This window comes from Eurosta solidaginis, chromosome 3 (assembly GCF_040869045.1).
Source record: "Eurosta solidaginis isolate ZX-2024a chromosome 3, ASM4086904v1, whole genome shotgun sequence".
In the NCBI taxonomy this organism is placed as follows: domain Eukaryota; kingdom Metazoa; phylum Arthropoda; class Insecta; order Diptera; family Tephritidae; genus Eurosta; species Eurosta solidaginis.
Window position 1 is genome coordinate 176,669,895 of NC_090321.1, and position 27,359 is coordinate 176,697,253.

General features: G+C 38.4%; 2 protein-coding genes and 1 pseudogene across 6 annotated transcripts; 2 read left to right on the forward strand and 1 right to left on the reverse strand.

The window, feature by feature from the left end:
• Nucleotides 1–1,961: 1,961 nt before the first annotated feature.
• On the reverse strand, nucleotides 1,962–3,270 carry PIG-X (Phosphatidylinositol glycan anchor biosynthesis class X). Of its 2 annotated transcripts, XM_067773996.1 has the most exons (4): nucleotides 2,906–3,264; nucleotides 2,711–2,843; nucleotides 2,508–2,659; nucleotides 1,962–2,444 (listed from the first exon to the last, which is right to left on the reverse strand). In XM_067773996.1, the coding sequence occupies exons 1-4, from the start codon at nucleotides 3,019–3,021 to the stop codon at nucleotides 2,021–2,023; spliced, it is 825 nt and encodes a 274-aa protein (XP_067630097.1). In that variant the 5' UTR covers nucleotides 3,022–3,264; the 3' UTR covers nucleotides 1,962–2,020. The 2 variants fall into 2 exon arrangements, with proteins under 2 accessions (XP_067630097.1, XP_067630096.1); XM_067773995.1 differs by having other exon boundaries at nucleotides 1,962–2,659; nucleotides 2,906–3,270.
• Nucleotides 3,271–9,916: 6,646 nt separating this feature from the next.
• On the forward strand, nucleotides 9,917–16,086 carry LOC137244665 (tRNA (guanine(26)-N(2))-dimethyltransferase-like). Of its 4 annotated transcripts, none has more exons than XM_067773997.1 (6): nucleotides 9,917–10,525; nucleotides 11,155–11,283; nucleotides 11,340–11,771; nucleotides 11,836–12,213; nucleotides 12,284–12,404; nucleotides 12,486–16,086. In XM_067773997.1, exons 3-6 carry the CDS (start codon nucleotides 11,467–11,469, stop codon nucleotides 12,942–12,944), a joined length of 1,263 nt encoding a protein of 420 aa, XP_067630098.1. In that variant the 5' UTR covers nucleotides 9,917–10,525; nucleotides 11,155–11,283; nucleotides 11,340–11,466; the 3' UTR covers nucleotides 12,945–16,086. The 4 variants fall into 4 exon arrangements, with proteins under 4 accessions (XP_067630098.1, XP_067630100.1, XP_067630102.1 ...); XM_067773998.1 differs by lacking the exon at nucleotides 9,917–10,525 and adding an exon at nucleotides 10,991–11,034; XM_067773999.1 differs by having other exon boundaries at nucleotides 9,917–11,283; nucleotides 11,340–11,762.
• Nucleotides 16,087–16,365: 279 nt separating this feature from the next.
• LOC137246059 (uncharacterized) lies at nucleotides 16,366–17,934 on the forward strand (annotated as a pseudogene).
• Nucleotides 17,935–27,359: the final 9,425 nt, after the last annotated feature.

Sequence of the window (27,359 nt, forward strand, 5' to 3'; positions counted from 1 at the left end):
CTAAGTGACGGTTACATTTTGAGATGCCATTTGTTTGTTTCCATTTCATTTTAACATTTTGTCATACAAATTGACATTTATTTAAAAATAAATTTCAACGCTGATTATGATGCCAGATTTTATGCGCCAAGTGGAGTATAATCGTGGCTAAGTTGCCAAGTTTACGCCAAGTCAAGTCAAGTCTATGCTAAGTATCAGTAATGGGGGCTTAAGTAAAATGTTGCCAATGGGTTGGTTTCATTTTGAGTTTGCCATCTCCTTTTGACAATCCCTTCGACCATGCAATGACATAAATAAAATCAGCTGATGAGATGAGCCAACCTGTACATAATTGAACCATGCTGGCTGCCAAGAAAACTCACAAAGTTTTTATCAGTGTTCTTTTGTTCACAGCATTGTAACACACACACAAACATCACTAATGGCCATATTACGGAAATCTTAGGAAAATTGAAGTTAAATTTTTAAACAGACATAAAATGTTATAACTTTGGAATATATAGCATCTAGTACACCTTAATTGCAGTAATTGAAAGAAAATATTTGCTTATACTCAAGTATTTAATTATATTTTCTAAATTTATCATTAATATTGATGCAATGATTGATCCAATGCAACTCTGGTCTTCATTCAACCCCATTCGAGTGCCTATTTTCACGGCCTGCGAGTGACTTCCACTCTATTCGCAACATAACCTCGAATTAAGCTGCCAAACTATATAGTAAACAATGGTTCACAGTTTTGCTTTACAGAATCAGACTTTCAAAGTTTACACAATTTCTTGTGTACACCTTAAAACTCACAGTTAGCGAATAGGGCCCCTGTACTATGATTATGGATCCCAGCCCCGGTTTCGTAGGGACACCGGTTCATTTTAACCTTTTTCGTTAATACATTTTGAGCGAGTTAAAATTTTTATTTTCCGCTCTCGGATTATTATTACTGATATCAAGACCCGTCGTTTGACACCTCTGACGATATTTTTGGAGGCGTATTAGCAGTCGACACCTGTTCCAGAGAGAATTTTAACATAGAGACATTGCAGGGACGAAAAATAGTGTAAAGCAAGCTTCAAAAAATTCTAGTAGGTCACGTTCACCACTTACCACAGCAGAATTTGTTAAACTACCACTGTCTGTATTTATTATTTAACAATTTTTTGAACACTTTATTCAGCTAATGTGTTCAGAATTCACATTTTTACACTCAAAAACTACAACCGGTGTATTTTGTGTGCTTAAATTATGTTAAAAATCGTGTTAAAACTTGTGGTGTGGTGGAAGTGACCTACTAGAATTTTGTGAAGCTCCGCTGCTTTCCACTGAAGTTCGCGCATGCAACACCTTTATCTTCAAAAATGTTTGCCTGTTCTAGACTTTCCATTACTGAAATTTGATTCACTGTATTTATTGCCAGTATAGCAAACGGGACTTTTTCGGGATCATTTCGGAATAGTTTCCGCGATCCCTTCGGGGTCACTTCATGACTTGCTGGAATATTTGGTTACCTTTCCGGGATCATTTTCGGAATTCGTCCGGGATCCCGTAACGGTCGTTTCGGTATTTTCTTCAGGACTAATTCAACATCATTTGGGGACCCTTCCGAAATATTTTCTGGATGGTGTTCGGGAAGCCGTCAGGAACATTTCGGAACTTTTTCGGGATTATTTGGAAACCCTTCAGGGATCATTTTTGTGTGGTTCTCTGGATCCGTCTAGGAGCGGGTCGTTGTTATTTCGGAATTATTCTTGGATCATTTGAAAACCCTTTCCTATATAACTATATTTTGGAAAAGTGGGCAGCGCCACTTCACTATAAGGGTACGCTAGTACCACATAATTTATCTAAAGCGTTGTTGTTGTTGTTGTAGAGATAAAGTTACTCCCCGAAGGCTTTGGCACTTTTACCCACTTCGCTTTAAAGCTTTAAATGCTTCTTAAATTTTTTTTCATACTAACCAGTCGAATTTCTTGTTTTTTTACTGAAATGTACAATATTACATATATATTAACTAGCATTATTATTTAATTTTATTTTGTAATATTCGTTGTTCTTCTAGTTTGTAATTAATTCGTCGTGGATTCGCGTTTGTGCGATATACCGTATATAAAGATACAACCCAACTTATAATGATCGTAGCATAAAGAACTGGTGGAAAAGATGTTTCATATCCGATAGGTATATCCGCACGCAGATCACTTTTGAGCTGGAAATGAACATCAGTGAGGTACCATTCGCAGTTTTCAAAACTTTCTGAGTAAGTAGATTTTATAGTAGAGCTACTATCATTTTCGTTTGATTGTTGTACAAAGTTTATATCACGTACATTTAAGCAAAATTTATATTTAGACGCTGTTTCCAATAAATCTTCAATAGAATCAGCTTCCTGCGCAACACATTTAATGTATAGTTTTGGAATTGGTATTTCAACAGGGACAAGTTTACTGAAATAATAATTATTCGAATTAAAAGGACCAATATATATGCATTTAATTGCTCCATCATACTTGCTCTTCTTGCTTGGCGCATGGTACCGATAGTGCAATGGTAATTTTATAACTTCCAAATGTTGTGGGATACCCTTCAAAAGTATAGTAAAGGCTTTTGATTTTTCGGTCGGCAATTCAATATCCACGAATGGCGGATACATAGCATTTAACTAGTAAAAGAGAAGTCAATTAAAGCTTTGTTAAAAAAATATCATTAATACTTTCTTTAAACGTTTTAGATCATTCAATTGATCAACACTTATGTAGACTCCAGCTGGCAACAGCTGCTCAAGAATGTACTCACAATCCTTGCCGTGCAAAATATCAGAGAATTGCACAGAATAGGATAATTCACTGAAAATGCAAGGGATTAACTTGAGTTCAAACCAATTTAGTATTGATTAATAAATAATTACCGATGCAGGCCAGTATCGGTCAGGTGCATGCCCACAATTGGTTTCACAGGCACATCACTGCAGCGTATACTGATTGGTAATAAAAAAACAATTGGAAGTATTGCAGATGTTGGCATGGTTTCTTATTTTTAGGTGCGTTGTTGATTTTTTTTTTTTACAGAAATCAGTAAAATTTCCAAGTTTGCAGGCCGGTAATGTCTTCCTTGCCGGTAGTGATGGAACGATATTTCGCTATTGGTGGTTGCATCGCCGCTATTGACAAATCGCTGATAGCTATAACTCTTGCAATCCAAAAATATCAGTGATTGGCGATTTTCCTTCATTCGATTCTTTTGAATGGCAATCACCTCTGGCCATTGTACAGGTTTACAAGTATGATATGTATGAGAGGGAAACAATTTCTTTCCCTTTCTAACACACGGCAGTTTGACACTTCGGTCAGTGTCAAACTAGCGTGGAACCCAGTGGAACCTGCGTGGAACATGAGTTTTGACACTGAACGCAGTGTCAAAATTACCGGGGTTGCTTCGTCGAAAGCGACACAGGGAAGCAAAAAAGGGATCGGAATATCAGATATGGGTTGCTGTGATGGTAAATTTCTTATAACGAATTTAGTAGGAAATTTTAAGTGCACCCATGTGGGTCCTTCAGAAAATTATAAAAGTCTTCACTTGGGGTATCTGAGGACGCGTAGTTATTTCAGTATTAAGAATACAAACACGGGAGTTTAGTTTTTCTACCCGTTCAAAAGTTCTCCGCGAAAAACAGTTTGAAACCGAGGTCGACTGCAATAACCCGTCCAAAAAAGCGGAAAGAAAAATGAATAGTCGCGTTTTGTCCTGTTGTCAATAGTCCGAAGAGAAAAAGTATTCGAATTATTGGAAGCGAGGCAAAAACGCGTCTATTAATACCTCCCCCGACGGTTTTGGTCGTGTTTTAGCAATCGTCCCCGTAAAAAAGTATCACAATTTGTTAATTAAAATTGTCCAAAATATATGGTTATTAAAGAGAGATGTAATTAAGTGCTCGTTTGAAAGTAAATAAGTATATTTCTTTGTAATATAAGAAAAAAAAATTTTAAGCAGTTTTCGATAGCAGCTACTAAACTTTGTTTGGTCCTAAGAAGTACAACAGTGCCAAATAGCATCCACAAAAAAAACGAACAAGAACAAGCATTTTATCAGGTGAGCGTGGCTGTGTATGTGCGTGCTGCTACATATCCTACTTGTAGACCTGTACAATGCCTCTGGCAGAATATCGCCAATAGCGATTATAGCAATTGGCGAATTTCCTTTAGCATGAAATTCTAATACTAATATTGATAGTGGGGATGCAATCCATTGTACAGGTCTACAAGTAGGATATGTAGCAGCACGCACATACACAGCCACGCTCACCTGATAAAATGCTTGTTCTTGTTCGTTTTTTTTGTGGATGCTATTTGGCACTGTTGTACTTCTTAGGACCAAACAAAGTTTAGTAGCTGCTATCGAAAACTGCTTAAAATTTTTTTTTCTTATATTACAAAGAAATATACTTATTTACTTTCAAACGAGCACTTAATTACATCTCTCTTTAATAACCATATATTTTGGACAATTTTAATTAACAAATTGTGATACTTTTTTACGGGGACGATTGCTAAAACACGACCAAAACCGTCGGGGGAGGTATTAATAGACGCGTTTTTGCCTCGCTTCCAATAATTCGAATACTTTTTCTCTTCGGACTATTGACAACAGGACAAAACGCGACTATTCATTTTTCTTTCCGCTTTTTTGGACGGGTTATTGCAGTCGACCTCGGTTTCAAACTGTTTTTCGCGGAGAACTTTTGAACGGGTAGAAAAACTAAACTCCCGTGTTTGTATTCTTAATACTGAAATAACTACGCGTCCTCAGATACCCCAATTGAAGACTTTTATAATTTTCTGAAGGACCCACATGGGTGCACTTAAAATTTCCTACTAAATTCGTTATAAGAAATTTACCATCACAGCAACCCATATCTGATATTCCGATCCCTTTTTTGCTTCCCTGTGTCGCTTTCGACGAAGCAACCCCGGTAATTTTGACACTTCGTTCAGTGTCAAAACTCATGTTCCACGCAGGTTCCACTGGGTTCCACGCTAGTTTGACACTGACCGAAGTGTCAAACTGCCGTGTGTTAGAAAGGGAAAGAAATTGTTTCCCTCTCATACATATCATACTTGTAAACCTGTACAATGGATGCAATCATCGATAGTGAAATATCGTTCATCACTACTCATCTGTGTGCTTTGCTTTCCGACTGAGTAAAAAATTTTATTGGCGACAAAAGGGAATAATTTTCTCGAAAATTAGAAAAAATATACTTTTACAAAAGTTTGCCAGCTATTAACGAGAAATGGGGATAGTTGTCTTAAGAACTGCACAACGAAAAAAATTTCTCAACAGTTAGTGGTAAATAAGGGCGAAAAAGTATGCTTTTTGTGCAGAGAAATTGTGGAAACGGCGAACGGAACAAAGCAAACTTGTGCAACAACAATTTCGACGACGAAGTGATGTGCAATAATTGCAAAAAATGGTTTTGCAATGGGCGTGGAAGCACATCTGGATCCCAAATTGTTAAACTTTCGGTGAGGGCTAAACATAGGGAAGTCACCCTAGATTCTGAAGGTCCACTTCGAGAAACAGTACTAAAATTTTACTCTTGTGGCGTACGTAATGTATACGAATTGGGATCAAGAACAATGGAAGCCATTTATATCTGATCGTTCGTTTTTGCCGTGTTTGGTTAAGGTGCCTACCGAGCTAGAGCAGCGGCGTGCACGACAAATATCAGCAGCACAAATGGTAGTAGTGCAGTTTACGGTACCCACTCTAAGTTGGGCCGAGATTTTCGAGTGAGGTATTAAAACACGCGTATTAATCTCGAGAACAATAATCCGAAGGCGGAAAAAAATTTTATCGGTAATAGTCTAGTTGAGGGGTCGACTGCTAATACGCTACCAAAAATATCGAGAGACGTGTCAGACGACGCGCCTTGATATCACTATTAATAATTCGAAGGCGGAAAATTAAAATATTAATTCGTTCAAAATATATTAACGAAAAACCGAAAAAGACCCGCGGGTACCTCCGAAACCGGGTGTGGGATCCATAGTATTTTTGCGCAGAACAGCTTTCTATGTTGGCGGCCTTCGGCCGCGCTTATAAAAAACAACCCTGGGCTACGCCGTGCCAAGTCCGGGTGTGTGGTATAACCGTGGCTACCGCCACGGTGATGCACACATTTTTTTGTGGGTACAAACAAAACAACAACCACATGCAAATCGCCAATTTCAACTGCAAATATCTCCTGACATAGATAAAATTTTTCTTTTCCGCCATCGGATTATTGTTCTCGAGATTAATACACGTCTTTTAATATTTTTGGTGGCGTATTAGCAGTCGACCCCTCAACTAGACTATTACCATTTTATCTCTGTCCGGAGATATTTGCAGTTGAAGTTGGCGATTTTAAAAAAAATTGTGCATCACCGTGGCGGTAGCCACGGTTATACCACACACCCGGACTTGGCATGGCGTAGCCCAGGGTTATTTTTTATAAGCGTGGCCGAAGGCCGCCAACGCATAAAGGTGTTCTGCGCAAAAATACTATGGATCCCACCCCCGGTTTCGGAGGGAATCGCGGGTCTTTTTTCGGGTTTTCGTTAATACCTTTAGAACCGGTAAAAAAAAGTTAACTTCCGCTTTCGGATTCTTGATCTAGACGTGAATACGCGTCTTTTCATACCTCACTCGAAAATTTTGGCCCAAATTTCGGTGGGTAGAGGAATTATGGAAGGAACTCGCTCCCTTCTAGACTTAGGCTTATAAGCAATGCTCTGCTCTTCAATAAAGATTTAACAAGTTTCTATAATAACCTAGACAATTAAAATACTGATTTTTCTAAGCAAATGTTCTCTATCATTCGTTTATTTTATTTATTTACTACGGACGGAACAAAGCAAACTTGTGCAACAACAATTTCGACGACGAAGTGATGTGCAATAATTGCAAAAAATGGTTTTGCAATGGGCGTGGAAGCACATCTGGATCCCAAATTGTTAAACTTTCGGTGAGGGCTAAACATAGGGAAGTCACCCTAGATTCTGAAGGTCCACTTCGAGAAACAGTACTAAAATTTTACTCTTGTGGCGTACGTAATGTATACGAATTGGGATCAAGAACAATGGAAGCCACTTATAACTGATCGTTCGTTTTTGCCGTGTTTGGTTAAGGTGCCTACCGAGCTAGAGCAGCGGCGTGCACGACAAATATCAGCAGCACAAATGGTAGTAGTGCAGTTTACGGTACCCACTCTAAGTTGGGCCGAGATTTTCGAGTGAGGTATTAAAACACGCGTATTAATCTCGAGAACAATAATCCGAAGGCGGAAAAAAATTTTATCGGTAATAGTCTAGTTGAGGGGTCGACTGCTAATACGCTACCAAAAATATCGAGAGACGTGTCAGACGACGCGCCTTGATATCACTATTAATAATTCGAAGGCGGAAAATTAAAATATTAATTCGTTCAAAATATATTAACGAAAAACCGAAAAAGACCCGCGGGTACCTCCGAAACCGGGTGTGGGATCCATAGTATTTTTGCGCAGAACAGCTTTCTATGTTGGCGGCCTTCGGCCGCGCTTATAAAAAACAACCCTGGGCTACGCCGTGCCAAGTCCGGGTGTGTGGTATAACCGTGGCTACCGCCACGGTGATGCACACATTTTTTTGTGGGTACAAACAAAACAACAACCACATGCAAATCGCCAACTTCAACTGCAAATATCTCCTGACATAGATAAAATTTTTCTTTTCCGCCATCGGATTATTGTTCTCGAGATTAATACACGTCTTTTAATATTTTTGGTGGCGTATTAGCAGTCGACCCCTCAACTAGACTATTACCATTTTATCTCTGTCCGGAGATATTTGCAGTTGAAGTTGGCGATTTTAAAAAAAATTGTGCATCACCGTGGCGGTAGCCACGGTTATACCACACACCCGGACTTGGCATGGCGTAGCCCAGGGTTATTTTTTATAAGCGTGGCCGAAGGCCGCCAACGCATAAAGGTGTTCTGCGCAAAAATACTATGGATCCCACCCCCGGTTTCGGAGGGAATCGCGGGTCTTTTTTCGGGTTTTCGTTAATACCTTTAGAACCGGTAAAAAAAAGTTAACTTCCGCTTTCGGATTCTTGATCTAGACGTGAATACGCGTCTTTTCATACCTCACTCGAAAATTTTGGCCCAAATTTCGGTGAGTAGAGGAATTATGGAAGGAACTCGCTCCCTTCTAGACTTAGGCTTATAAGCAATGCTCTGCTCTTCAATAAAGATTTAACAAGTTTCTATAATAACCTAGACAATTAAAATACTGATTTTTCTAAGCAAATGTTCTCTATCATTCGTTTATTTTATTTATTTACTATTTATTAAATATATTATTTATTGTAACCTTTTCTTAGCCATAGTCATTAGCTTTAAGTTTCAAGTTTAAATTGTTCCTATTTTATGCCTTTTACCGACTAGCACAATAAAATAATTTTTGCCAAATTGTTGTGCTAGGATGAATTGCCTAATAAATACAAATAAAATATCGATGCAACATTTCAGGATTTAGAGAAGCCAGATATAGACACTGAACCATCACAAGTGCTATTGCGTTATGAAGATGGTTATCAATACGAGATAGTTTTTGGACCACTTGTGCGCCTAGAAACAGAATACGATACAAATTTAAAAGGATCGCAAACAAATACACAGGAGGGTATAGAAATAAGATGGGACGTTGGCCTAAACAAAGAAACAATAGCATTTTTTCGCTTGCTAAAACTGATTCGGACATGAAACTGATGCATGTGTTATTCATAAGTTAATACTTCTAGGCTGTAGCCGTTAACAGTTTTATAAAATTGTTCTTGATGGAATAATAAAAGAATTATAGAAACATATATCACTCGTCTTATTGTAAACAGATTAACTCAAAATTTAAGTTTTTTGGGAGAATGCAATTTAAGCTTTGTCATATGGTTTGTATATGGTTGAATTCTCCGGCTAATTTCTAGGGCACTGAAGTGGGTGGCTAATTTTCTGCTAAAGAATATTTTTATAATAGTTTGAAGAATTTGCTATATTTTTATTCTGTATTTTTCATTAAAAATTGATTCACTTTACTATACAAATATTATGCAACCAAATACAACTTTCAGAATAAATTCATACGGAGTATTTCTGAATACATCGGTGTAGTATAATATAGTAAATAAATCATGTTTTTATGGTGTTACATATACAGATTTATTTCGGGTTGATTCATCTTACATTTAAAAATCAAAGCATTTTCAATTAGCAAAATTTATAAAACAAAGATGCATAGATATCTATTTCAGCTAGTTTCATCTCATTGAGTGTAATACGAGACTGAACATATAAGAATTTCACATTACAACAGTTTACTATAAAAGGTACATATTTTCGTCTTTTTATTCCAATTTTGTCATATATTCTGTATACTAAATTAAATTAATGTATAACATTCAATCTACTCCGGTAAACAAACTTAAACATTCAATTTTTATATCCAAGTATACAAATAATTGCAGATTCGCTTATCAAAGATAAATGAAAGCGATCGCCATAGCTGTAAAAAATAGCCATATCTATATTCACTGATAGCTCAAAATCGCTGTATCGCCCATCACATCTTCTGTATAGAATAGCTTGTTAAAATAAAGCGATCGCTATAGCTATAAAAAATAGCCGTGATTCAAAAATAGCCATATCTATTTTCACTGATAGCTCAAAAAAGCCATATCGTCCATCACTACTTGCCGGTAATAGAGACTTTAGAGCTTCAAAACTACGTTGTTGTAGCTATCGATGGCATTATCGATCATTGTGGATAAGTAGGTGGTACCCTGCAAAAATCGTGTGACCAAAAACGCACACAGCCACACGAATTTGTGACACGGGTGACGATTTGGAATGAAAAATTGTGCAGATGAAATAGCATGCTGACAAATTTTGCTTTCCCACGATGTATCGTGCGCTCTCGCACCTATTATTTTCATAGGGATAGCAAAATACGTAATTTTTACGTGCAAAAAAATCCGCCATTTCTAATTCAGCAGACAGCAAGGCAAATCGATTTTTTGGTTAATTTTTTCAACCTGTATTTACTACATTTTGCAGAAATTAATATACGCATTCTTTAATATTTTTTGGTCTACTAAAGTGTGTTTTAGCAAAAAAACTCATATCAATGTGTGCATGTTTATAAAGAAAGAAAGTGAAATATGTAATTGCATAGTATAAATAATCGTGAGCAATTCTAATGCAGAATAGTAAATTTTGATTTCCACATACATACAAGAAAAAAATTCTTGGTACAGTGCCTATATGGATCTACTTACAAAATACATACCATTAAGATTTATTATCCAAAATTGAAAAAAATTATTAGAAAATTCGGTGTAAAAAACGACTATGTGTGCAATAAAATAGCCTCTCTTGTTGAGATACCCATCCATGGTCTCCATTAATTATTGTGACGGAGGTGTGTTTGCAGCAACAAAGTGAACCCAAACAGTGTAGGTCGTGGTGGTGTTGTTCATTGTTTACTATATAGTTTGGCAGCTTAATTCGAGGTTATGTTGCGAATAGAGTGGAATGCACTCGCAGGCCGTGAAAATAGGCACTCGAATGGAGTGGAATGAAGAACAGTAGGAAGACCAGAGTTGCATTGGATCAATCATTGCATCAATATTAAAGATAAATTTAGAAAAAAGAATTAAATACTTGAGAATAAGCAAACATTTTCTTTCAATTACTGCAATTAAGGTGTCCTAGATACTATATATTCCTAAATTATAACATTTTATGTCTGTTTTCAAATTTAACTTCAATTTCCCTAAGATTTCCGTAATATGGCCATTAGTGATGTTTGTGTGGGTGTGCAAATTTTGAGCGATCAGCTGTTAGTTGCGCTACTTGGTAAAGTTTACAATGTTGTTGTTCGTGGTCCGCATCAACTGGACCAGGTGGGGTAATGACGCCACATCCAGTTATACCAAGGTATATACCACAACAGCAACCAGGTAATGCAATGCCACGATAGCAGCAGCAACAACCTCCCCAGGCTGGCTATCATGGTTGATTTATAAAAAAAACAGTGTCATGCATCTGTAATCCTTAAATATATTCGTCTGTTGAAACAGTTTCCACGATTCACTGTTCAACGAAAGCAGCAGATCAGCGTATGCCAACACCGAACAGCTGATAACAAAAACGTGCATGCACAGCAGTTAAAGGCCAAAGTGGAAGTTGGGGAAATAGCTGAAAATAAGGTAAATATATGTTTCGCGTTATTAACAAAATCGCCCTAAATTTTATGAATTAACAGATCGCTACGAACGACAAAGCACCCGAACGTGTGATCAAAGAAAGCACTACAGAATTTATTGCCGGCGGGGCCGTATTCTACAATCCAGTACAAGAATTTAATCGTGATTTAAGTATTTCGGTACTTAATGTACTCAAAGCGGTTGATAAGAGAGCGGGAAGCGGCGGCGCATAAAAATGCACAAAATACAAACGAAAGCAATGCTAATGACAAGAAACCATACACGGCTGATGTAAAATACGACGATGGACTGCGAATATTGGAAGCGCTTGCTACAACAGGTTTACGTAGCCTACGTTATGCAAAAGAAGTAGCAGGCGTGCGTGAAATTGTTGCAAACGATCTATCTAAGGTGGCAGTAGATTCCATTAGCGTAAATATGCGACACAATGGAGTGGAACATTTAATTGTGCCAAGCGAAGGGTATGCAATGTAGGTTTGATATACGAATCAATAGCTAGTGATTTAACTGTAATAATAATAAAATTCGCAATAGGACTCTCATGTACCTTTCAACTTCATATGAGAAGCGTTTCGATGTTATAGACCTAGATCCTTATGGTTGTCCGAATCGCTTTCTGGATGGCGCTATACAATCACTGACGAGTGGGGGTTTATTACTTGTAACTGCGACTGATATGGCTGTGCTGGCTGGCAATACGCCTGAAGCCTGCTATGCCAAATGTAGTTCTGTGCCTTTGCGTATGAAATGCTGCCATGAGATGGGATTGCGTATACTATTGCATTGCATTGAAACGCACGCTAATCGTTATGGAAAATATATTGAGCCACTTTTGAGCATTTCTGCCGATGTTTATATACGCGTATTTGTGCGTGTGCATAGTAGTCAAGCGAAGTGTAAATATAGCATGAGGTTGGTATACAGTATTTTGGCCTTTTACCACAATCCAATTACGTACCATATCTTTATATTATGAACACAGCAAACAATCAATGATATTTCAATGCTCTGGTTGTGATACCTATATGCTACAGCCTATGGGTATTGTTAAAAGCAAGATCTCAGATAAAGGCAATGCGGAAGTAAAATGCGGTATATATGCGGTAATATATACCTATTATTAAAAATTAATACAAACAATATTTTCAACAATTTTTTCTCGATTTACGAACACATTTAGAAAGGCTACAACGCCTGCTAAAGAGCCGGTATCTTGCCAACGCTTTAGCTTGGATTTAGAGGAGGATCTACAAACTTTGCTAGAAGCACGCGCAGCTCCTCGTGTAGCGAATATGGATCAACACGAAAGTAACGTTGCTGTTAGCGGAAATGCAATGAACAAAATATTTGAAATGGAGGATGATGAAAATAAATCCAACAATGCAAACACTATAAAGAAGATTCCTTATAATTTTTCAACGAAGGCATCTTGTGACGAAACTATATTCGAATGCCAACAGCAATGTACGTCTGATGAAAGTTGTATGGCTTTGGAAAAAATGTGTGATAAAACAGCATCCGATCCTGACAGCACACTATTTAAGTACATACATAGCGAGAACAAGGATATGGTTATAGAAGATGCTAAAAAGCGCAGCGCCGATGGAAACGATATTAAAACCCCTTGTAAACAAGTTAAGTGAATATACAACATATTGAAAGTTGATAAGATTGTGTGGTTTAAATTTAATAATATAATTTTAGAACTACAAGAAATAGATGAAGAAGCTGCTAGGGTCTGCTGCTACGGTCTACGGTTACGGTCCACTTGGGAGCGTGTTAGCGCGAACACACCAAGTGATGGGGCGAAATTTGCGATAAAAAGTATCGGAAAACAAGGAAAAAACAGACCGGCCATCACTAGAGAAAAGATTGGGAATGAGTTTCCGGAAAAAAGTGTGATTGGCTGCAGCTAAAATTGTGACGGCCTGGCGATATAAAAAAAAAGGGATCGTGTAACATCGGTTGACACAACTTCAATAGCAAGGTGCCAACTGCTTTATTAACCATATTGCTTCGTCAACTGCACATTCCCACTTATTTTTAACGAATCGCCAAACACCCTAGCCGGCTGTGCACGTATTCAAACGAGCATTGTGGAAGAACCAAAAGACTGCAACGAGGAATTGCAGGCCCAACTACTAGAAGAATAAACCGGGATTCAAGGGGTTGTGTAGCGCAATATATAGCTTCTCCAACCCAATTGTCAACCTCACCTTCGAGCGGCGAATCCCGTTTCACTAACAGACGAGGCTCTGGCGACCCCAAGCTCCTCATGGAACTTGGGTATGGGGAGGGAGGGACGGCCTGAAGGTTTAATATGGCCATATAAATCGTTCCCGAGATGGTCGGGCCAGCACCTTAATGGTGCTGTGTTACCGGAGCGTATCGGATTTGTATCCGACAAAGGACCATCACATCGATAACACTCCCCTAAGCCTTCGGGGAGTAACCTAATCGCTACAACAACAACAACAACAACAACAGAAGAACAAACAAGTGGTAATAAACCTTATCACGGTGGTGTCGTGTTGACACAAGCGCAACGTATATAATATCTAGGCGTTTCACAGCCACACTTAGTGAGGAAGGTGTTAGTGATTCCGATACGGATTCGGACGGCACTGAGCTAAATGTTGATGAGAACCATTGCAATCCGAAGATAAACCCCTTTCTCTACGTTACGAAGTACCCTACCACCTTCGGAAAAGCTTCTGACCCCCAATTCCGCCTCCAGGGCCAGCAGTACGCTGCCGCGTAACACAACTAACGTCAAAGTGGCCAAGTCATCCAGATCGTAAAGGCTAGCACGAAGCTTTATCGCCACCAGGTTCATTCGATTACCTCGGACCAGAGCGCAACAACCGCCAACAGTACCAACACGGCGCGCCCGAGACCGCGCACCACAACCAACAACAGCGTCGGCTTCACCGGCAAAGTCACCTTCACCAGCGACAACACGCCGGCAGAGACCCATGGTACGTACTCTGTCGGCCATGTAAGTACCAGCAAGGTATAACTTTAGATATGATTACCCTACAAAAAATTCTGGTCACGAAACTTACCCACGCCCATGCAAATGTGACTAGGAATATAACCTATGACTGTATAATAACTAGTCAAACGGCGTGGAATGACGAGAGCATTTTTGCAGGGTAGTTAAAGGAACTTCCAAGTGGTACTTAGAGGGTTTTATACAGCCCGGGTAAACCATTCGACAAGGATCGATCTTTTTTTTTTGTCAAAATTACGGCATTTTTTAATAATTATCAACATAAACGACGAAGGGACAGTTTAACTTATTATAGAAAAAAAAAGTTACACATAAATGATTTCCACTATTTAAGTTTAGCTTGTATTAATTATCTAACCAAAAGAATTACTACATGAACACTTATGTTTTTCAACTTGACAAGATATTAGGGGGACTCATGTAACCGTATAAATGCCTTATAAAGTGTGTAAACGTATAAATTTATCTAGTGCGTAAACCAGCTGTCAAATTTTGTATGAAAAATCATTTACACAATTTGTATAAATTTACGCGCACATTTCATTGTGGAAACGAGATAAACTCAAAGGAATGCAACCTTGCAGATATTACAGCAGGCATTTTCATCAGAAATCTCCAACATCAGCAAGTAAATGCGTTTTAGTTTTGATTTTTCACTTAATCTTGGCATTTTTTAATTTGTATAACAATCAAAATAAATTTGTTTGGCAATAATACAGCTGATAAATAATCAAGTTTATCAAGAGTATTACTAGGTGCGTTCATATAACAGCGTGTGTAAATGGATATAATTTTACACCTTATAAGTTTATATGCTTTCATGAGTCCTATTAAAGAATGCAACAACAGTTTAATATGCAAAATTATTTACACATTTTAAAAGGGTTGTTCCCAAATAAACAGGCAGCTTTGTCTCAGTCAGGTCAAGCAGCACTTACGTGTTAGAACGCTCAACACTAATTCCAACATACGCCGTTTATTTGAGAATGCATCTTATATACATTATATTGAACAAAACTCTTTAAATGTAACTAAAATTGTATTCAGCAATTTACGAGTATAATTCCGTTTACCTAATACCTACCTAAGCATTAGCTTTACAAAAAAAACAAAAGGCATACATTTTTTTTTTATCATTTTAAGAATATATTTTGTCGCTTTAAAATGTTTGAAGTTAGCTCTATAAATTTTATTGATAATAAGCCGTCGCTATCACGTGAAACATTTTAGCGATTCATTTTGGGAGCTCAACCATAAATTTAAAGAATTTTTTTTTGCGACAGCAGCCATTCGTCGATTATGCACGAATTGGCAAAAGGATTTTGAATAAAATTTTTTTTTCTTACATCTTACAAATGCAATATATATATACATATATATTTTTTAATATACATATGACCCATATTGCGGGCAATATCTTTCGAACAACAAGACGAAAGTAATCTACGTGCACGTAATACATATTGCTATCGCAATTTCATCTTTATTGCTTTTGTAAACACTCTTCTTAGTACATATTAGATATTATTATCATTATACTATGCGCACTAGCATTATACCAATTTGATATTAGGTTACCCGCAAAATAAGTTCTACTCTAACATAATAATAATTTTTGTAAGTGAAAAAAAAAAACAAAAACAGATAATAAGTGATTATCGTAACAATGTACTTTAAGAGCAACCCCTTATGACAATAACCAAAACAGAACTTTATATATATATTTTTGTTAACAAAATATAAGCAAATTATTTAAATCCTTTGTTGTTAGAGAGTATGGTTTATATTAGAATTTAACTAATAATTCAATGACTTTTCAGAGAAAAGGTTTAAGGCATTAATAATGAGTATTGAATAAAAATTGTATTTATAATGGGAATGCTGACGTCGCCCTTTATTTAGAAGTCATAGGGTAAAGCAGGTAAGGGGCCACCGAAATTTAGGTGCGTCGGTGGCCATGGATTTTGAGGGTGGGAAAAGCACCGGGCGTCGCAACACCACCTGCGGCGCCCCCTATATATATTCGGCCCTGTTCTTTTTTCTTTTAAATTTTCAGCGTTTTTTTTTTATTTTCAGAGTTAGTAACCGGTCGTCTCCGGTTCGGTAATTATTGTTGCGTTAGATTTTTTTTAGAATTTAGAATTTTAAATTTTTGAATATGTTAACGGTCTGTCCGTGGCATCCGGTTCGACCGGATGTCGTTTTAATTTGAATTGATAAGCGTTTTGAGTCGGTCTCTGCGCTTATGTCAGGTTTTTTGAATTTGACAGTTGAGTTTTGAATATGCATGATAGGAACTTTTTTCTGTTTATAGCGCAGGAACAGTAAGGTTGGCAAGGACCCGCCCCAGCCGACAATGACTAGCCACTGTGCACCACAACATCATGCCGACCGCCTTCCTTACTGCTTCCACCAAAGATGCGTTACCATAACAAAGCACAATCATTGCAACGTCTATTGCATTACTTATGCGTACAGGAGCAGCATCAATTGAATAGTGAAACTCCTTTAAAAAGTATTGATGTAACACTCCTAGAAGATATTGAAGCGCCATCTAAAATGTGGGACTCCACAATAGTGGGCGATACCACTTTACAAACTTCACCTTCGAAAATGGTGAGACTTCTCAGACCATCTACTATACTGGGGAAAATTGCGAAGATCAGTCTAATAGTTCTTTGGGTGGTGATGATGTATCATCACACATAAGCTTTCAAAGCGCTCAAAAAGGCAGTGAAACTTCAGCGACAACAAGCTGTTATGAAACAGCACATGACACCACAGGTGCAAGCGCACCCAGGAAAGTTTCACATTATACCCAAAGCGAGTCCTCCGAAGAATCGCATGAACAGGAAAAAAGTATAATATTGATAAACCTAGATAACACACTAGAGCCGCCAGCAAATGAGCATGCAACTGTGACTGAACTTATCACCAATGATAATAAAAATATGCATGGCAGTGAAAAACTATCTTCCAGCGCGTCCTTTGATGATTCTTTAGGAGCAATTGAGTTGTCGGATGATGAGTCAGATGAAACGGGCGGAAATTTAAACAAAAGTGTCTTTATTAAAGAGGAGAAAGAACAACAACAGAAGGAAATTGCAATAGAGCCAATAGCACGAAATGCGGAAAGCATGCTCAGTAATTACCATAACAAGAGTTCTATTGACTTTGAAGAATCATTTGAAAATGATAAAGAAAATCGTAGTTTGTTCAATGAGAGTACCGAAAAATCATTGCACGTCAATGATACCATGGAAGAAGTTGAGTACATGATGAAAAAAGGTATGCAGTATATGCAAGCCGCTGAACCTACAACAAAACTGGGTAATCTATCGCCAACCGTAAATGAAACCCAAATGGTGGTGAAACCATTACAGGAACGTGAAAAAACATTTACGTATTCGCCGAAAAAAGCAAAAAGCAACTGTGGCTCGCCAGCTAAAAAGTTTATCAATGGAAAACCTACAGCTGTTGTAACAGGCACTAAAGGTATGCAGGCAAGAGCTTTTATTTTTATAATCATTTGTTGGAATAATCCTAAAGACCTTGTGAAGTCATACCATATCTCATTAAAGATGTTGATGTTGTACGATAAAGACACTCGAAGGTTTTAGGCAGTGTTAACGATGTAGATGGTCCTTTTTCGGATATAGATGCGTACACTCCGGTAACAAGCACTATTATCCCCAGTGCATTAGGGGGCTTAGAATATAGACGCGGTAGGTGTGCCTGTTGGAGGAGGCGACTAAAATACCAAATTGGTTCAAGGGGTTGCCAGCGCAATATATAGATACTATAACCAATTGTCAACTTCCCCTAAGCATGGTGCATCCTGTTTCTTTAACAACTGGAGCTCTGGCGACCTCATAGCTTTTGGGGTGAGAGGGCGGAATGGCCTTGAAGGTTTCATGCTGCTATAACATGTTTGCCTGTTACTTTTAGCTCATCTTGATTGGATTGCCATTTGGAGGCGATAGTTTTGAGCACAGTAGAGAATGAGGGCATACCCCAACTGCAAGTAATTAAAATAAAATCAACTTTAGCACTGGTTGTTGTTGTTGTTGTAACAGTGCTTCGCCCCATCCAATAGGTCTGACTAATCACAAATTGTCATCAATATCCTCTAACGGGAGTCCAAGGAAACTTGCTGTTTCAACAGGGGTGGACCATAAGGAAAGGGGTGTTAGAGGCGTTGGTTCCACATTACAATTGAGATGGTTGGTGTCATGTGGGGACACATTGCAAGCGGGGCATACATTTTGTATGTCGGGGTTGATTCTGGATAGGTAAGATTTTAACCTGTTACAGTATCCAGAACGAAGTTGAGCTAGAGTGACTCGCTTTTCTCTGGGGAGTACGCGATCTTCCGCAAGTTTTGGGTACTGTTCTTTGAGTACTGGATTCACCGGGCAATTCCTAGCATAAAGGTCCGACGCCTGTTTGTGGGGCAGCATTTTGGCAGGCCTGTATTTTCTTCCAGTGAGTAACCTTTAGGCTTGGATCCATATCGGAGACGCGTACCATGCAAACGTCTATTTATATTTACCCAAAGTACTGCCGATTTATCGAATTATATTAAATGTTTGTTACAGCTCTGGATTTTCGTTACTAGTATTCGTGCTAGTGCATGCTCTCCAAGATGTAGATCCTGATCAAAAGTCACACCCAAAATTTTAAGGTGTAAGACAGTAGGTAGGGTAATGTCATATGGTCGACATTTGGCGCGGCCATGTTTTAAATAAGATCACCGATGATTTGGTTGGTTACAATATCAGGTTTCGCGAGGCGACAAAACTAGAGAGATTGGGGAGATAGCTGTTTATTTTATTACAAAGCTCATCGGTGTAGGAAAAAATAGCATAGGCGTAGAAGCAATAGTGACTCCTGGTGGTAAAGGTAGCTATTGATATGTAGAAGTTAAGCAGTAGTTTGAATATGAGTTTTTTTAAGTTATTGCAAAAAAAAAACGTTGAGGATTTTTAATATCTTATCAGGTACCTTCGTACATGTTTCTAAGAATGAAGAATAAAACCTATTCAAACTTCGCTATACTTTAACATACAATAATTTACCCCGTTTTGACACAGCTATCATTTTTTGATTTTATTAAATTTTATAAAATGTTTCTTCCTCTACAGCTCAATTTACTTATTAAATGGTAAAGATGGCTTCGCATTATCTCCATCAGTAACTGTGACAAGGTGGCCACAGCGTGCCTCGGAGCGTCTCTTCAATAGCTCTCTAGCGGTGATGGTGGCAGCAGAGAAACCCAACTGTTTATAAATGTTACACTTCAAAAAGAATCAAAATATCTGCCATTGCGTCTACGGCTCAAATACCCACAGTATATGAATGAATCGAACACAACTAATTGTCTGCCTAACGGATAGTATACATAATTAAATCGAAAATATTGCACCAAACGAACTAGGTCTGAATACTGAAACAGTTCACATATTCAAAATCGATGAGAAGGCTGTGATGATGGTAAAGGGTGAGTTGTTGAATACTGTAACGAATTTGCTTGCAAATCCTCTTATTTGCAATCCTCTGCTAAGTTCGAATCACTAAACTGTTGAATAAATAACTCCAATTTGTAATAATGCAAAATGGCCTTTATTAAAGTACTTCACAATAACACTCAAACTGTGCAAGGAATAGCTTGCTTAATAACCACGCTGATTGATAGCTCAATGAAACTCTACTATTCAAAATAATACTGCTATTGCTCGCTAGATATCGTCTTAATCGCAACTGCTTGACAACTCAAATCAAACTGAATTACTTCTTACTCGCTTGCGCCACTTTTATAGTTTACGCTGCATACATCTAGGCTCTTCTATTTCCAGAAGTTACTAGTTAGTTTCGGCTACAAAATCGCCAGCCACAACTACGTGCACAAATTATTGCCCTCTCTTGTGACAACTCAGATAAGATATATGCATGTGTTTGTGCATTGCCGCTCCGATGCTCGTATACGTACATATGTGTAGACGCAATTATTTATTCGTTTATGTAGATACCTAATGATTGAATTATTGATGTGAATGTTTGTAGTTTACAGTCTCTCGAGTACACATAGGCGTATAAGTAAATGCATCTGTGTGTGACATCTCTTTCGGCTGCCTTATATATGTGTATACATGATTTGATTATTGACGTAAATACTGCTTGGCATGGCCTTAGCATCGCCTTAGTGATGGTATAGCTTAGTGATGCTAATATCCGTGACAATACCATACGAAAACCACTTTAACCCATCTATATATTTGCATTACAGCTAAAGCTTTACAAACAGCAAAAATTGCTGGCGCCAAGCAATTGGAAAAGGCAGTGAAGCATTCATCACACTGTACGGATGGTGCAAAGTTAGAAACTGCTGTTGAAACTGCTGCCACCGACACAACGGTCATCTCTACTTCGCCGAGTAGCGGCTCGTCCGACTATCTATCGAAGACAGTATAATCATATCTTTTGCCAACACAGGTTACCGATGTGCTTGCACAGGAAAAGATTTCAATTGGAAAACGAAACCGAATTAAGCGAGTTTATGTTATTATTAAAGTACTTACTTCTTTTTTATATGAACTGTATTAATTTAAGTTACAATTTCATGTACATATATAATAAGGGATGTCGTGGTACGATTGCTGTTGGAATTATATTTGAAACCAATCAATACTTCTGCTAAGGGTAGCAGAATTATTGCTGGAATACTTAGATTTAGAACAATTATAAGTCTGACTCAATTACTAGTCCTACATTTTTAAATTCATATTTTACTTTACTTTACTTTATTACTTTCAAATTCAATTACGACAGCAATCGGATTCCACGACACCTTTGAATATTCTTGATCAGAAAAAAAAGAGTAAATCTAATCTGAACTTCTAATTAGCTTTAAGTTGTAGATTTAAATTGATTCAAATAATTGGAGTTTTTTCTAAAGCTTAAAAATTTTTCTGTTCGCTTGGAAAAGATTTCAATTGGAAAACGAAAACCAATTAAGCGAGTTTATTTATTATTAAAATACTTACTTTTCTTTATATGAACTGTATTAATTTAAGTTACAATTTCATGTACATATATAATAAAGTATGTCGTGGTACGATTGCTGTTGGAATTAGATTTGAAACCAATTAATACTTCTGCTAAGCGTTGTAGAATTATTGCTGGAATGGTTAGATTTAGAACAATAATAAGTCTGACTCAATTACTAGTCGTACATTTTTAAGTTCACCAATTACGACAGCAATCTGATTCCACGACACCTTTGAATATTCTTGATCTGAAAAAAAAAGTAAACCTAATCTGAATTTCTACTAAGCTTTAAGTTGTATATTATTCAAATAATTGGAGTTTTTTCTAAAGCTTAAAATTATTTTCTGCTCGCTTGGAAAAGATTTCAATTGAAAAACAAAAACCAATTAAGCGAGTTTATTTATTAGCCGTGTTTTTTAACACGCGCATATACGTTTCGTTTTCGCGTGTAAAAAAACGCCTATCTTCGCTTAGATAATGCTTAGGAGACCCATCTAGCGGCTGTGGTTAAACAACTAGCTACAGCAACAGGGTGTACCGAAAAGCGGAGACGCAACGCTCTGATGGCCATAGGGTATAACATATAGCTGAATCAGTTGCGATGAATTGTGGACACACATAGAATACATAGAATTAGTGTAGAGGGTGAAACAAAGCCACATATTTCAGTTACATCTGAGTATAATGCGTATTGAAATTTAGTAGGACAAAATTTATGCGCAGCAATTTCAGAGGTGTATTTATAGTTTGTCGCTTAGCAGTCAATATAAAGTTTAAGCGTAAACGGATATACGCGTGTTAAAAAACACGGCTATTATTAAAGTACTTACTTCTTTTTTATATGAACTATATTAATATAAGTTCCAATTTCATGTACATATATAATATTATTGAAAATAATTTTAATCATATGGCTGCTCCAGGTAAAGTAAATCTGAAGGTAAAATTCATGTTATATGGCGGTTATATAAATGGTAAAACCGCAGTAAAATTGATTGTCAAATGACTCGAAAATGTAGAGTGAAATGACGGAGAAATGACCGCCATTTGACGAGGATTGTGACGTGTGTGAGCAGCACAATACTATGCTCACATCCTATAGGTGGGAGCGGAATGCACGATCACATTAATAGGAAAGAAACGGAAAATTTGGCCACAAAACCTAATCACGCCCATGCAAATGTGACTATGAATATAGCCGCTGGCAAAAGTCACAATGGCCGTAAAACGACTAGTCAAATGACGTGGAGCATTTTCACATGGTAGTAATTCCATTCACGTAAAAATGTCATTAGTAAATAATGGAGATGCCATAACGAAATGTACTAATTTACGCCCCGATTCTAGTGTGGTAACAACATTCTTCACCACGGTAACGAAATCATGCGGCAACTTTTACACCCTTTTGGTATTCTACCAGCGAAAGTAGCCGGATAATTTTTTACCCACAAAAGTAGGTGGTTACATCGAAATAACCACACAACAGCTGTTGTTTAGAAAAAGGCAAAACTGAAAAATAAAGAATTGTAAGCGCAAATAAATAAAGATACTAGTAAAAAAGTGATGCCTCTTGCTATACATATTTGTTTACATTATGTACTTTTACAGAATAAATTACAATATACCTATGTAGAAACTTATCATGCATAATATGCATATACACATCGTCCCGTTTATTCGTTAACCTCGTATCTACAAGTGAGACATTTCCGGTTAAGCGAACACGGTTGCCACACCATGTTTTCATTTGGGACTAAAATTCATCGAAAAAAGGACCAATTTTTGTTTTATTTTATTAGTATAAAATACAAAATTTTAGGATGTTTCCATATAAAATTTTACTGAACATAGTGAAGACTTTCCTTTAATTCAAACTGAACAAACAAATATATGTGCATGCAACCAAAAATGGTACTATATTTTGACATAGGATAAGTCTATGTCTTCCACCAACCAAACGTTGTCAACCTAGTTTTGGTCACAAAGCTCTTGGTTCTAGCATTATGTTGTTGATTGCAATGAAATAAAATGTATAGTGCAGTTTGGTTTTAGTAAGAAACGGTAAAATTTGCGTTCTGGTGTTGCCGAACTAGGTATGTGGAAAACTCAGTAAATCATAAATGAAACTAGGCAATTTTGTTAGTGCTATTTTTATAGATGCTTACTTTTCCCTTAACGTATAAACTTCATATCAGAGCCTAGATTCAGTAATTGTGAGTTTTGATCCAAGGCCTCAGGGGTTCTGCTAGCACTTACGGGAATAATTTTATACAAAACATTTCTTCCGAAATCAAATCTCTTTGATATTTGCTTCCTTCTGTCTTCGAGTTAAAATATTTCTTAACACCACAATAGTCCTGGAATTCCTTGAGCTGGGTGAGATAGATTTAAATATCAACGTGCCAAACGAGAAGTAATGCTACGAATTTCTTTGGATAAGTTTTGAAAGTGTTAGGCTCACGGCAGAGTGCTCGCTATAAGCTATGCTCGTCGAGAAGCAATTTTTATTTTCATATATTTTACATAGCGTTGTATAACCGTTCGAAATATTTAGGCGTTATTAATATTATTATAAAACAAGATTTTTTTTTGATTAGTCGGTTTTTCATCAACAATTAACGACAATGTGTTTGCCAACACTTTTCTTTTTAATGCCTGGCATAAATTATATTCCAGGTGAAATGTTATTGTTCTGGTTCATTTTATTGACTGAGCAATTTTTTATGGTGAGAGTTCCATTGATAATATTGTGAATTTTTACCTGAGTGAAAAAGAAAGAAAAGTACCAATCGTGGCTACTGCCTAGAAAAGACCAAAATTGAAGAAAAGGGACGCGGACCAAATGGGGTTGGAAGGAACCATTTTGGTCCAAATGGACCAAAGTGGCTACCATGAAAGCGAAGAAAACTACCTTTCAAATTTCTCCACAGACACTGGTGAGTTTTTCGGTGATGACAGCGTTACCACTTGGGCCGAAATCGCGGACAAAAGAACTGGTAACGATATTCGGTTACATAATGTTCTGGGTACTATTTTACCGGTAATGCTCAGACTTTATAACCGTAAACCATAACCATATAAAACAGCTGATGACACCTACCTTATGGAAATCAATGTAATCGAGTTAGCGTTATGGTATGGCACCACGTTATGGTATGGCACCACTAATCGGTAGGTTCGATCAGCTGTTTTATCTGGTTATAGCTTTATGGTTATAAGTCACCATTAATTAGCCCTTTAGCATGTTAACTTATTCATTCCATATGTTCGGAACATTCATCTCTATTTCCGAATTTGGGGAATTGGTTTATTTTTGGAATATTATGTATATAATTATTTTATATATTCGGACCTCGTGAGGTAGTATCAAACGAACGTGTTCCGAATATTCTAAATTAACATTTTATCCGGAACACTTCAGTGAATACTTAACGTAAAAGAGCTTTCCGAAATTTCAGAATAAAATGGTGAATTACTCCCTGTGTAGCAAGACCGCACAAAAGCTGAAATCTTCTGTCAAAGTCAAGGCCGGAATATAAAGGCCGACTGATGCTCGCCAAGGGGAGCGTGCTTTCCGCAAGGTCATTAAATCCGCCTCCGCTCGCTTTATGCCCCGACGGGTTTCATTGCGCCATGTTGCCAGGCCGCATACCCAAATACACCGGGTACCCCAAGGCCTACCCAACGACGTCCAGTCCCAGGGCCTCAACAGCAATGGCGTTCTGGCCTTCCACAACCCAGGCGTAGTCACCCGTCACTTACTCCCAGAGTGACGACGTCTCCTCCTATGTACTTCAGAATTCTGCAGTTAAACTGTAATGGATTAACTGGGAAGATCACGGAGATAGTCGACTTCATGAAGCGGCACAACATCCGCATTGCTGCGATTCAAGAGACTAAACTCACAGCAAGATCTGCATTGCAGACCTGTTCTGGGTATAATGTCCACAGAAAAGATCGCGAGAGCGCAAATGGAGGCGGCCTCACGTTTATCATATACCACACTGTGCAATATCATATATTTGATCCCGACATCGACCGCAGGGACAGTGTCTTAGAACGTCAAGGAACGTCACCTGTTGCGCCAGTGGATACCGCCCTGATATCAGCGGCGTACTCACTGGAAACAATCGCATTATCTTAGGCGATTTCAATGCCCATCACGATCTATGGCATTCAAACTTGCGGGTGGACAGTAGGGGTGAGATGTTAGCAGATCAAATAGAAGAAACGACGTTCTGCACTATAAACGGAGACGCCCCCACACGTATGGTAGGAAGCTGTCACAGTTCGCCGGATATTTCAATCGTGAGCCCAGAACTCGTAAACTGCGTCAACTGGCAGCCGATGGCACCCGACCACCTGCCTATACTTATTTCGCTCGAGCGTCCCGCCTACTTCATGGTAGCAGAAAAACGCACTTTCATTAACTTTAAAAAAGGAAAGTGGGACGAATACAAATCCTTTACAGACAGCCGCTTTGCTGCCCCCCCCCCCCCCCTATCCCAACTGATGTCCGCCAAGGGGAGCGTGCTTTCCGCAAGGTCATTGAATCCGCCTCGGCTCGTTTCATTCCCGCCGGTGGAATTTCCGAAATTCGGCCCACTTCCCGGCGGAGGCCGCAAGTTTAGCGAGAGAACGTTACCTTATAAGACAGCTCGATCCTGGCGACCCCCAAATAAGGGATATAAACCAACGCATCATATTGCTTGTGGATGAACACAAGCGGGCGAAATGGGAGGAGCACCTAAGCGGTTGTAACCTCTCTGCCCGTGTAGGTAAACTTTGGGCCACTGTAAAGTCCCTATCGAATCCGTCTAGGCACAATGATAAAGTTTCCATCGCCTTTGGCGACAAAGTGCTGTTGGATGCAAAAAAATGCGCGAGCGCTTTCTGCCGACAATACATAATGCATTCTACGGTCGACAAAAATAGACGGAGGGCCAACAGACACGCACGTAAACATAATTTCAGCGCGTCACCAATTACCATCACCGCCAAAGAAGTTGAGGATGCCGTCGGTCATGCTAAACCATCTAAAGCAGTGGGCCGAGACGGCATAGCCATGCCGATGCTTAAAAGCCTAGGGAAAGAGGGTTTCAAATATTTAGCACATGTCTTCAACCTGTCTCTTTCCACCTTTGTCATACCCGAAAAATGGAAAAAAAAATGGCCTAGATGGTACCGCTACTAAAGCCTGGGAAACCAGCTAACATAAGAGAGTCATATTGCCCGATATCTCTCCTATCGCCAGTAGCCAAGACGCTTGAAGCCATTTTGCTCCCCCACTTTAAAGCAAATTTGCAGCTAGCCTATCATCAGCATGGCTTTAGAAAACTCCACCACCGCGCTGAATGCTAATAGCACCCAGATAAATTGTGGTTTAAATCAGAAGCCCCACCATAGAACAGTACTCGTAGCGCTAGACCTATCAAAAACTTTTCATACAGTCAATCATGGCACGTTACTGAAAGACTTGGAAGGGTCTACCCTTCCCCCCATGTCTTAAAAGGTGGACCGCAAATTATCTGAGTGGTCGGCAGGCATCTGTGCAATTCCGAAACGAAATATCAAAGCCAAGAAGAATTAAACAAGGGGTGCCTCAGGGTGGTGTCCTATCCCCACTTTTGTTAAATTTTTACATATCAAAACTACCTTCGCCACCAGAAGGAGTTACTATCGTTTCTTACGCCGATGACTGCACAATAATGGTCACAGGCCCGGGCCCAAAGATCGATGAGCTTTGCAACAAAGTAAACGGCTACCTCCCTGATCTCTCCAGTCTTTTCGCCTCGCAAAATCTGGCATTATCACCGACTAAATCATCCGCGACCCTATTTATACCTTGGACGTCCCAAATGTCGACCACTTTGAATATCCACGTCTATGGCACTACGCTACCGACTGTCCTACACCCCAAAATCTTGGGTGTGACGTTTGAACAGGAGCTACGTTTTGGTGAGCACGCAGCCGCAATTTTTCCGAAAATCCAGAGCCG

What these genes read in the sequence shown, in the direction of transcription:
- PIG-X (XM_067773995.1), bottom strand. Translation starts at nt 3,021, where the DNA reads ATGCCAACATCTGCAATACTTCCAATTGTTTTTTTATTACCAATCAGT. An exon ending in ACCGATACTGGCCTGCATCG is followed by an intron (nt 2,844 to 2,905) that starts GTAATTATTTAT and finishes TTGCATTTTCAG; the next exon opens with TGAATTATCCTATTCTGTGC. An exon ending in ATCTAAAACGTTTAAAGAAA is followed by an intron (nt 2,660 to 2,710) that starts GTATTAATGATA and finishes CTCTTTTACTAG; the next exon opens with TTAAATGCTATGTATCCGCC.
- LOC137244665 (XM_067773997.1), top strand. Translation starts at nt 11,467, where the DNA reads ATGTACTCAAAGCGGTTGATAAGAGAGCGGGAAGCGGCGGCGCATAAA. An exon ending in AAGTGTAAATATAGCATGAG is followed by an intron (nt 12,214 to 12,283) that starts GTTGGTATACAG and finishes TTATGAACACAG; the next exon opens with CAAACAATCAATGATATTTC. An exon ending in TAAAATGCGGTATATATGCG is followed by an intron (nt 12,405 to 12,485) that starts GTAATATATACC and finishes ACATTTAGAAAG; the next exon opens with GCTACAACGCCTGCTAAAGA.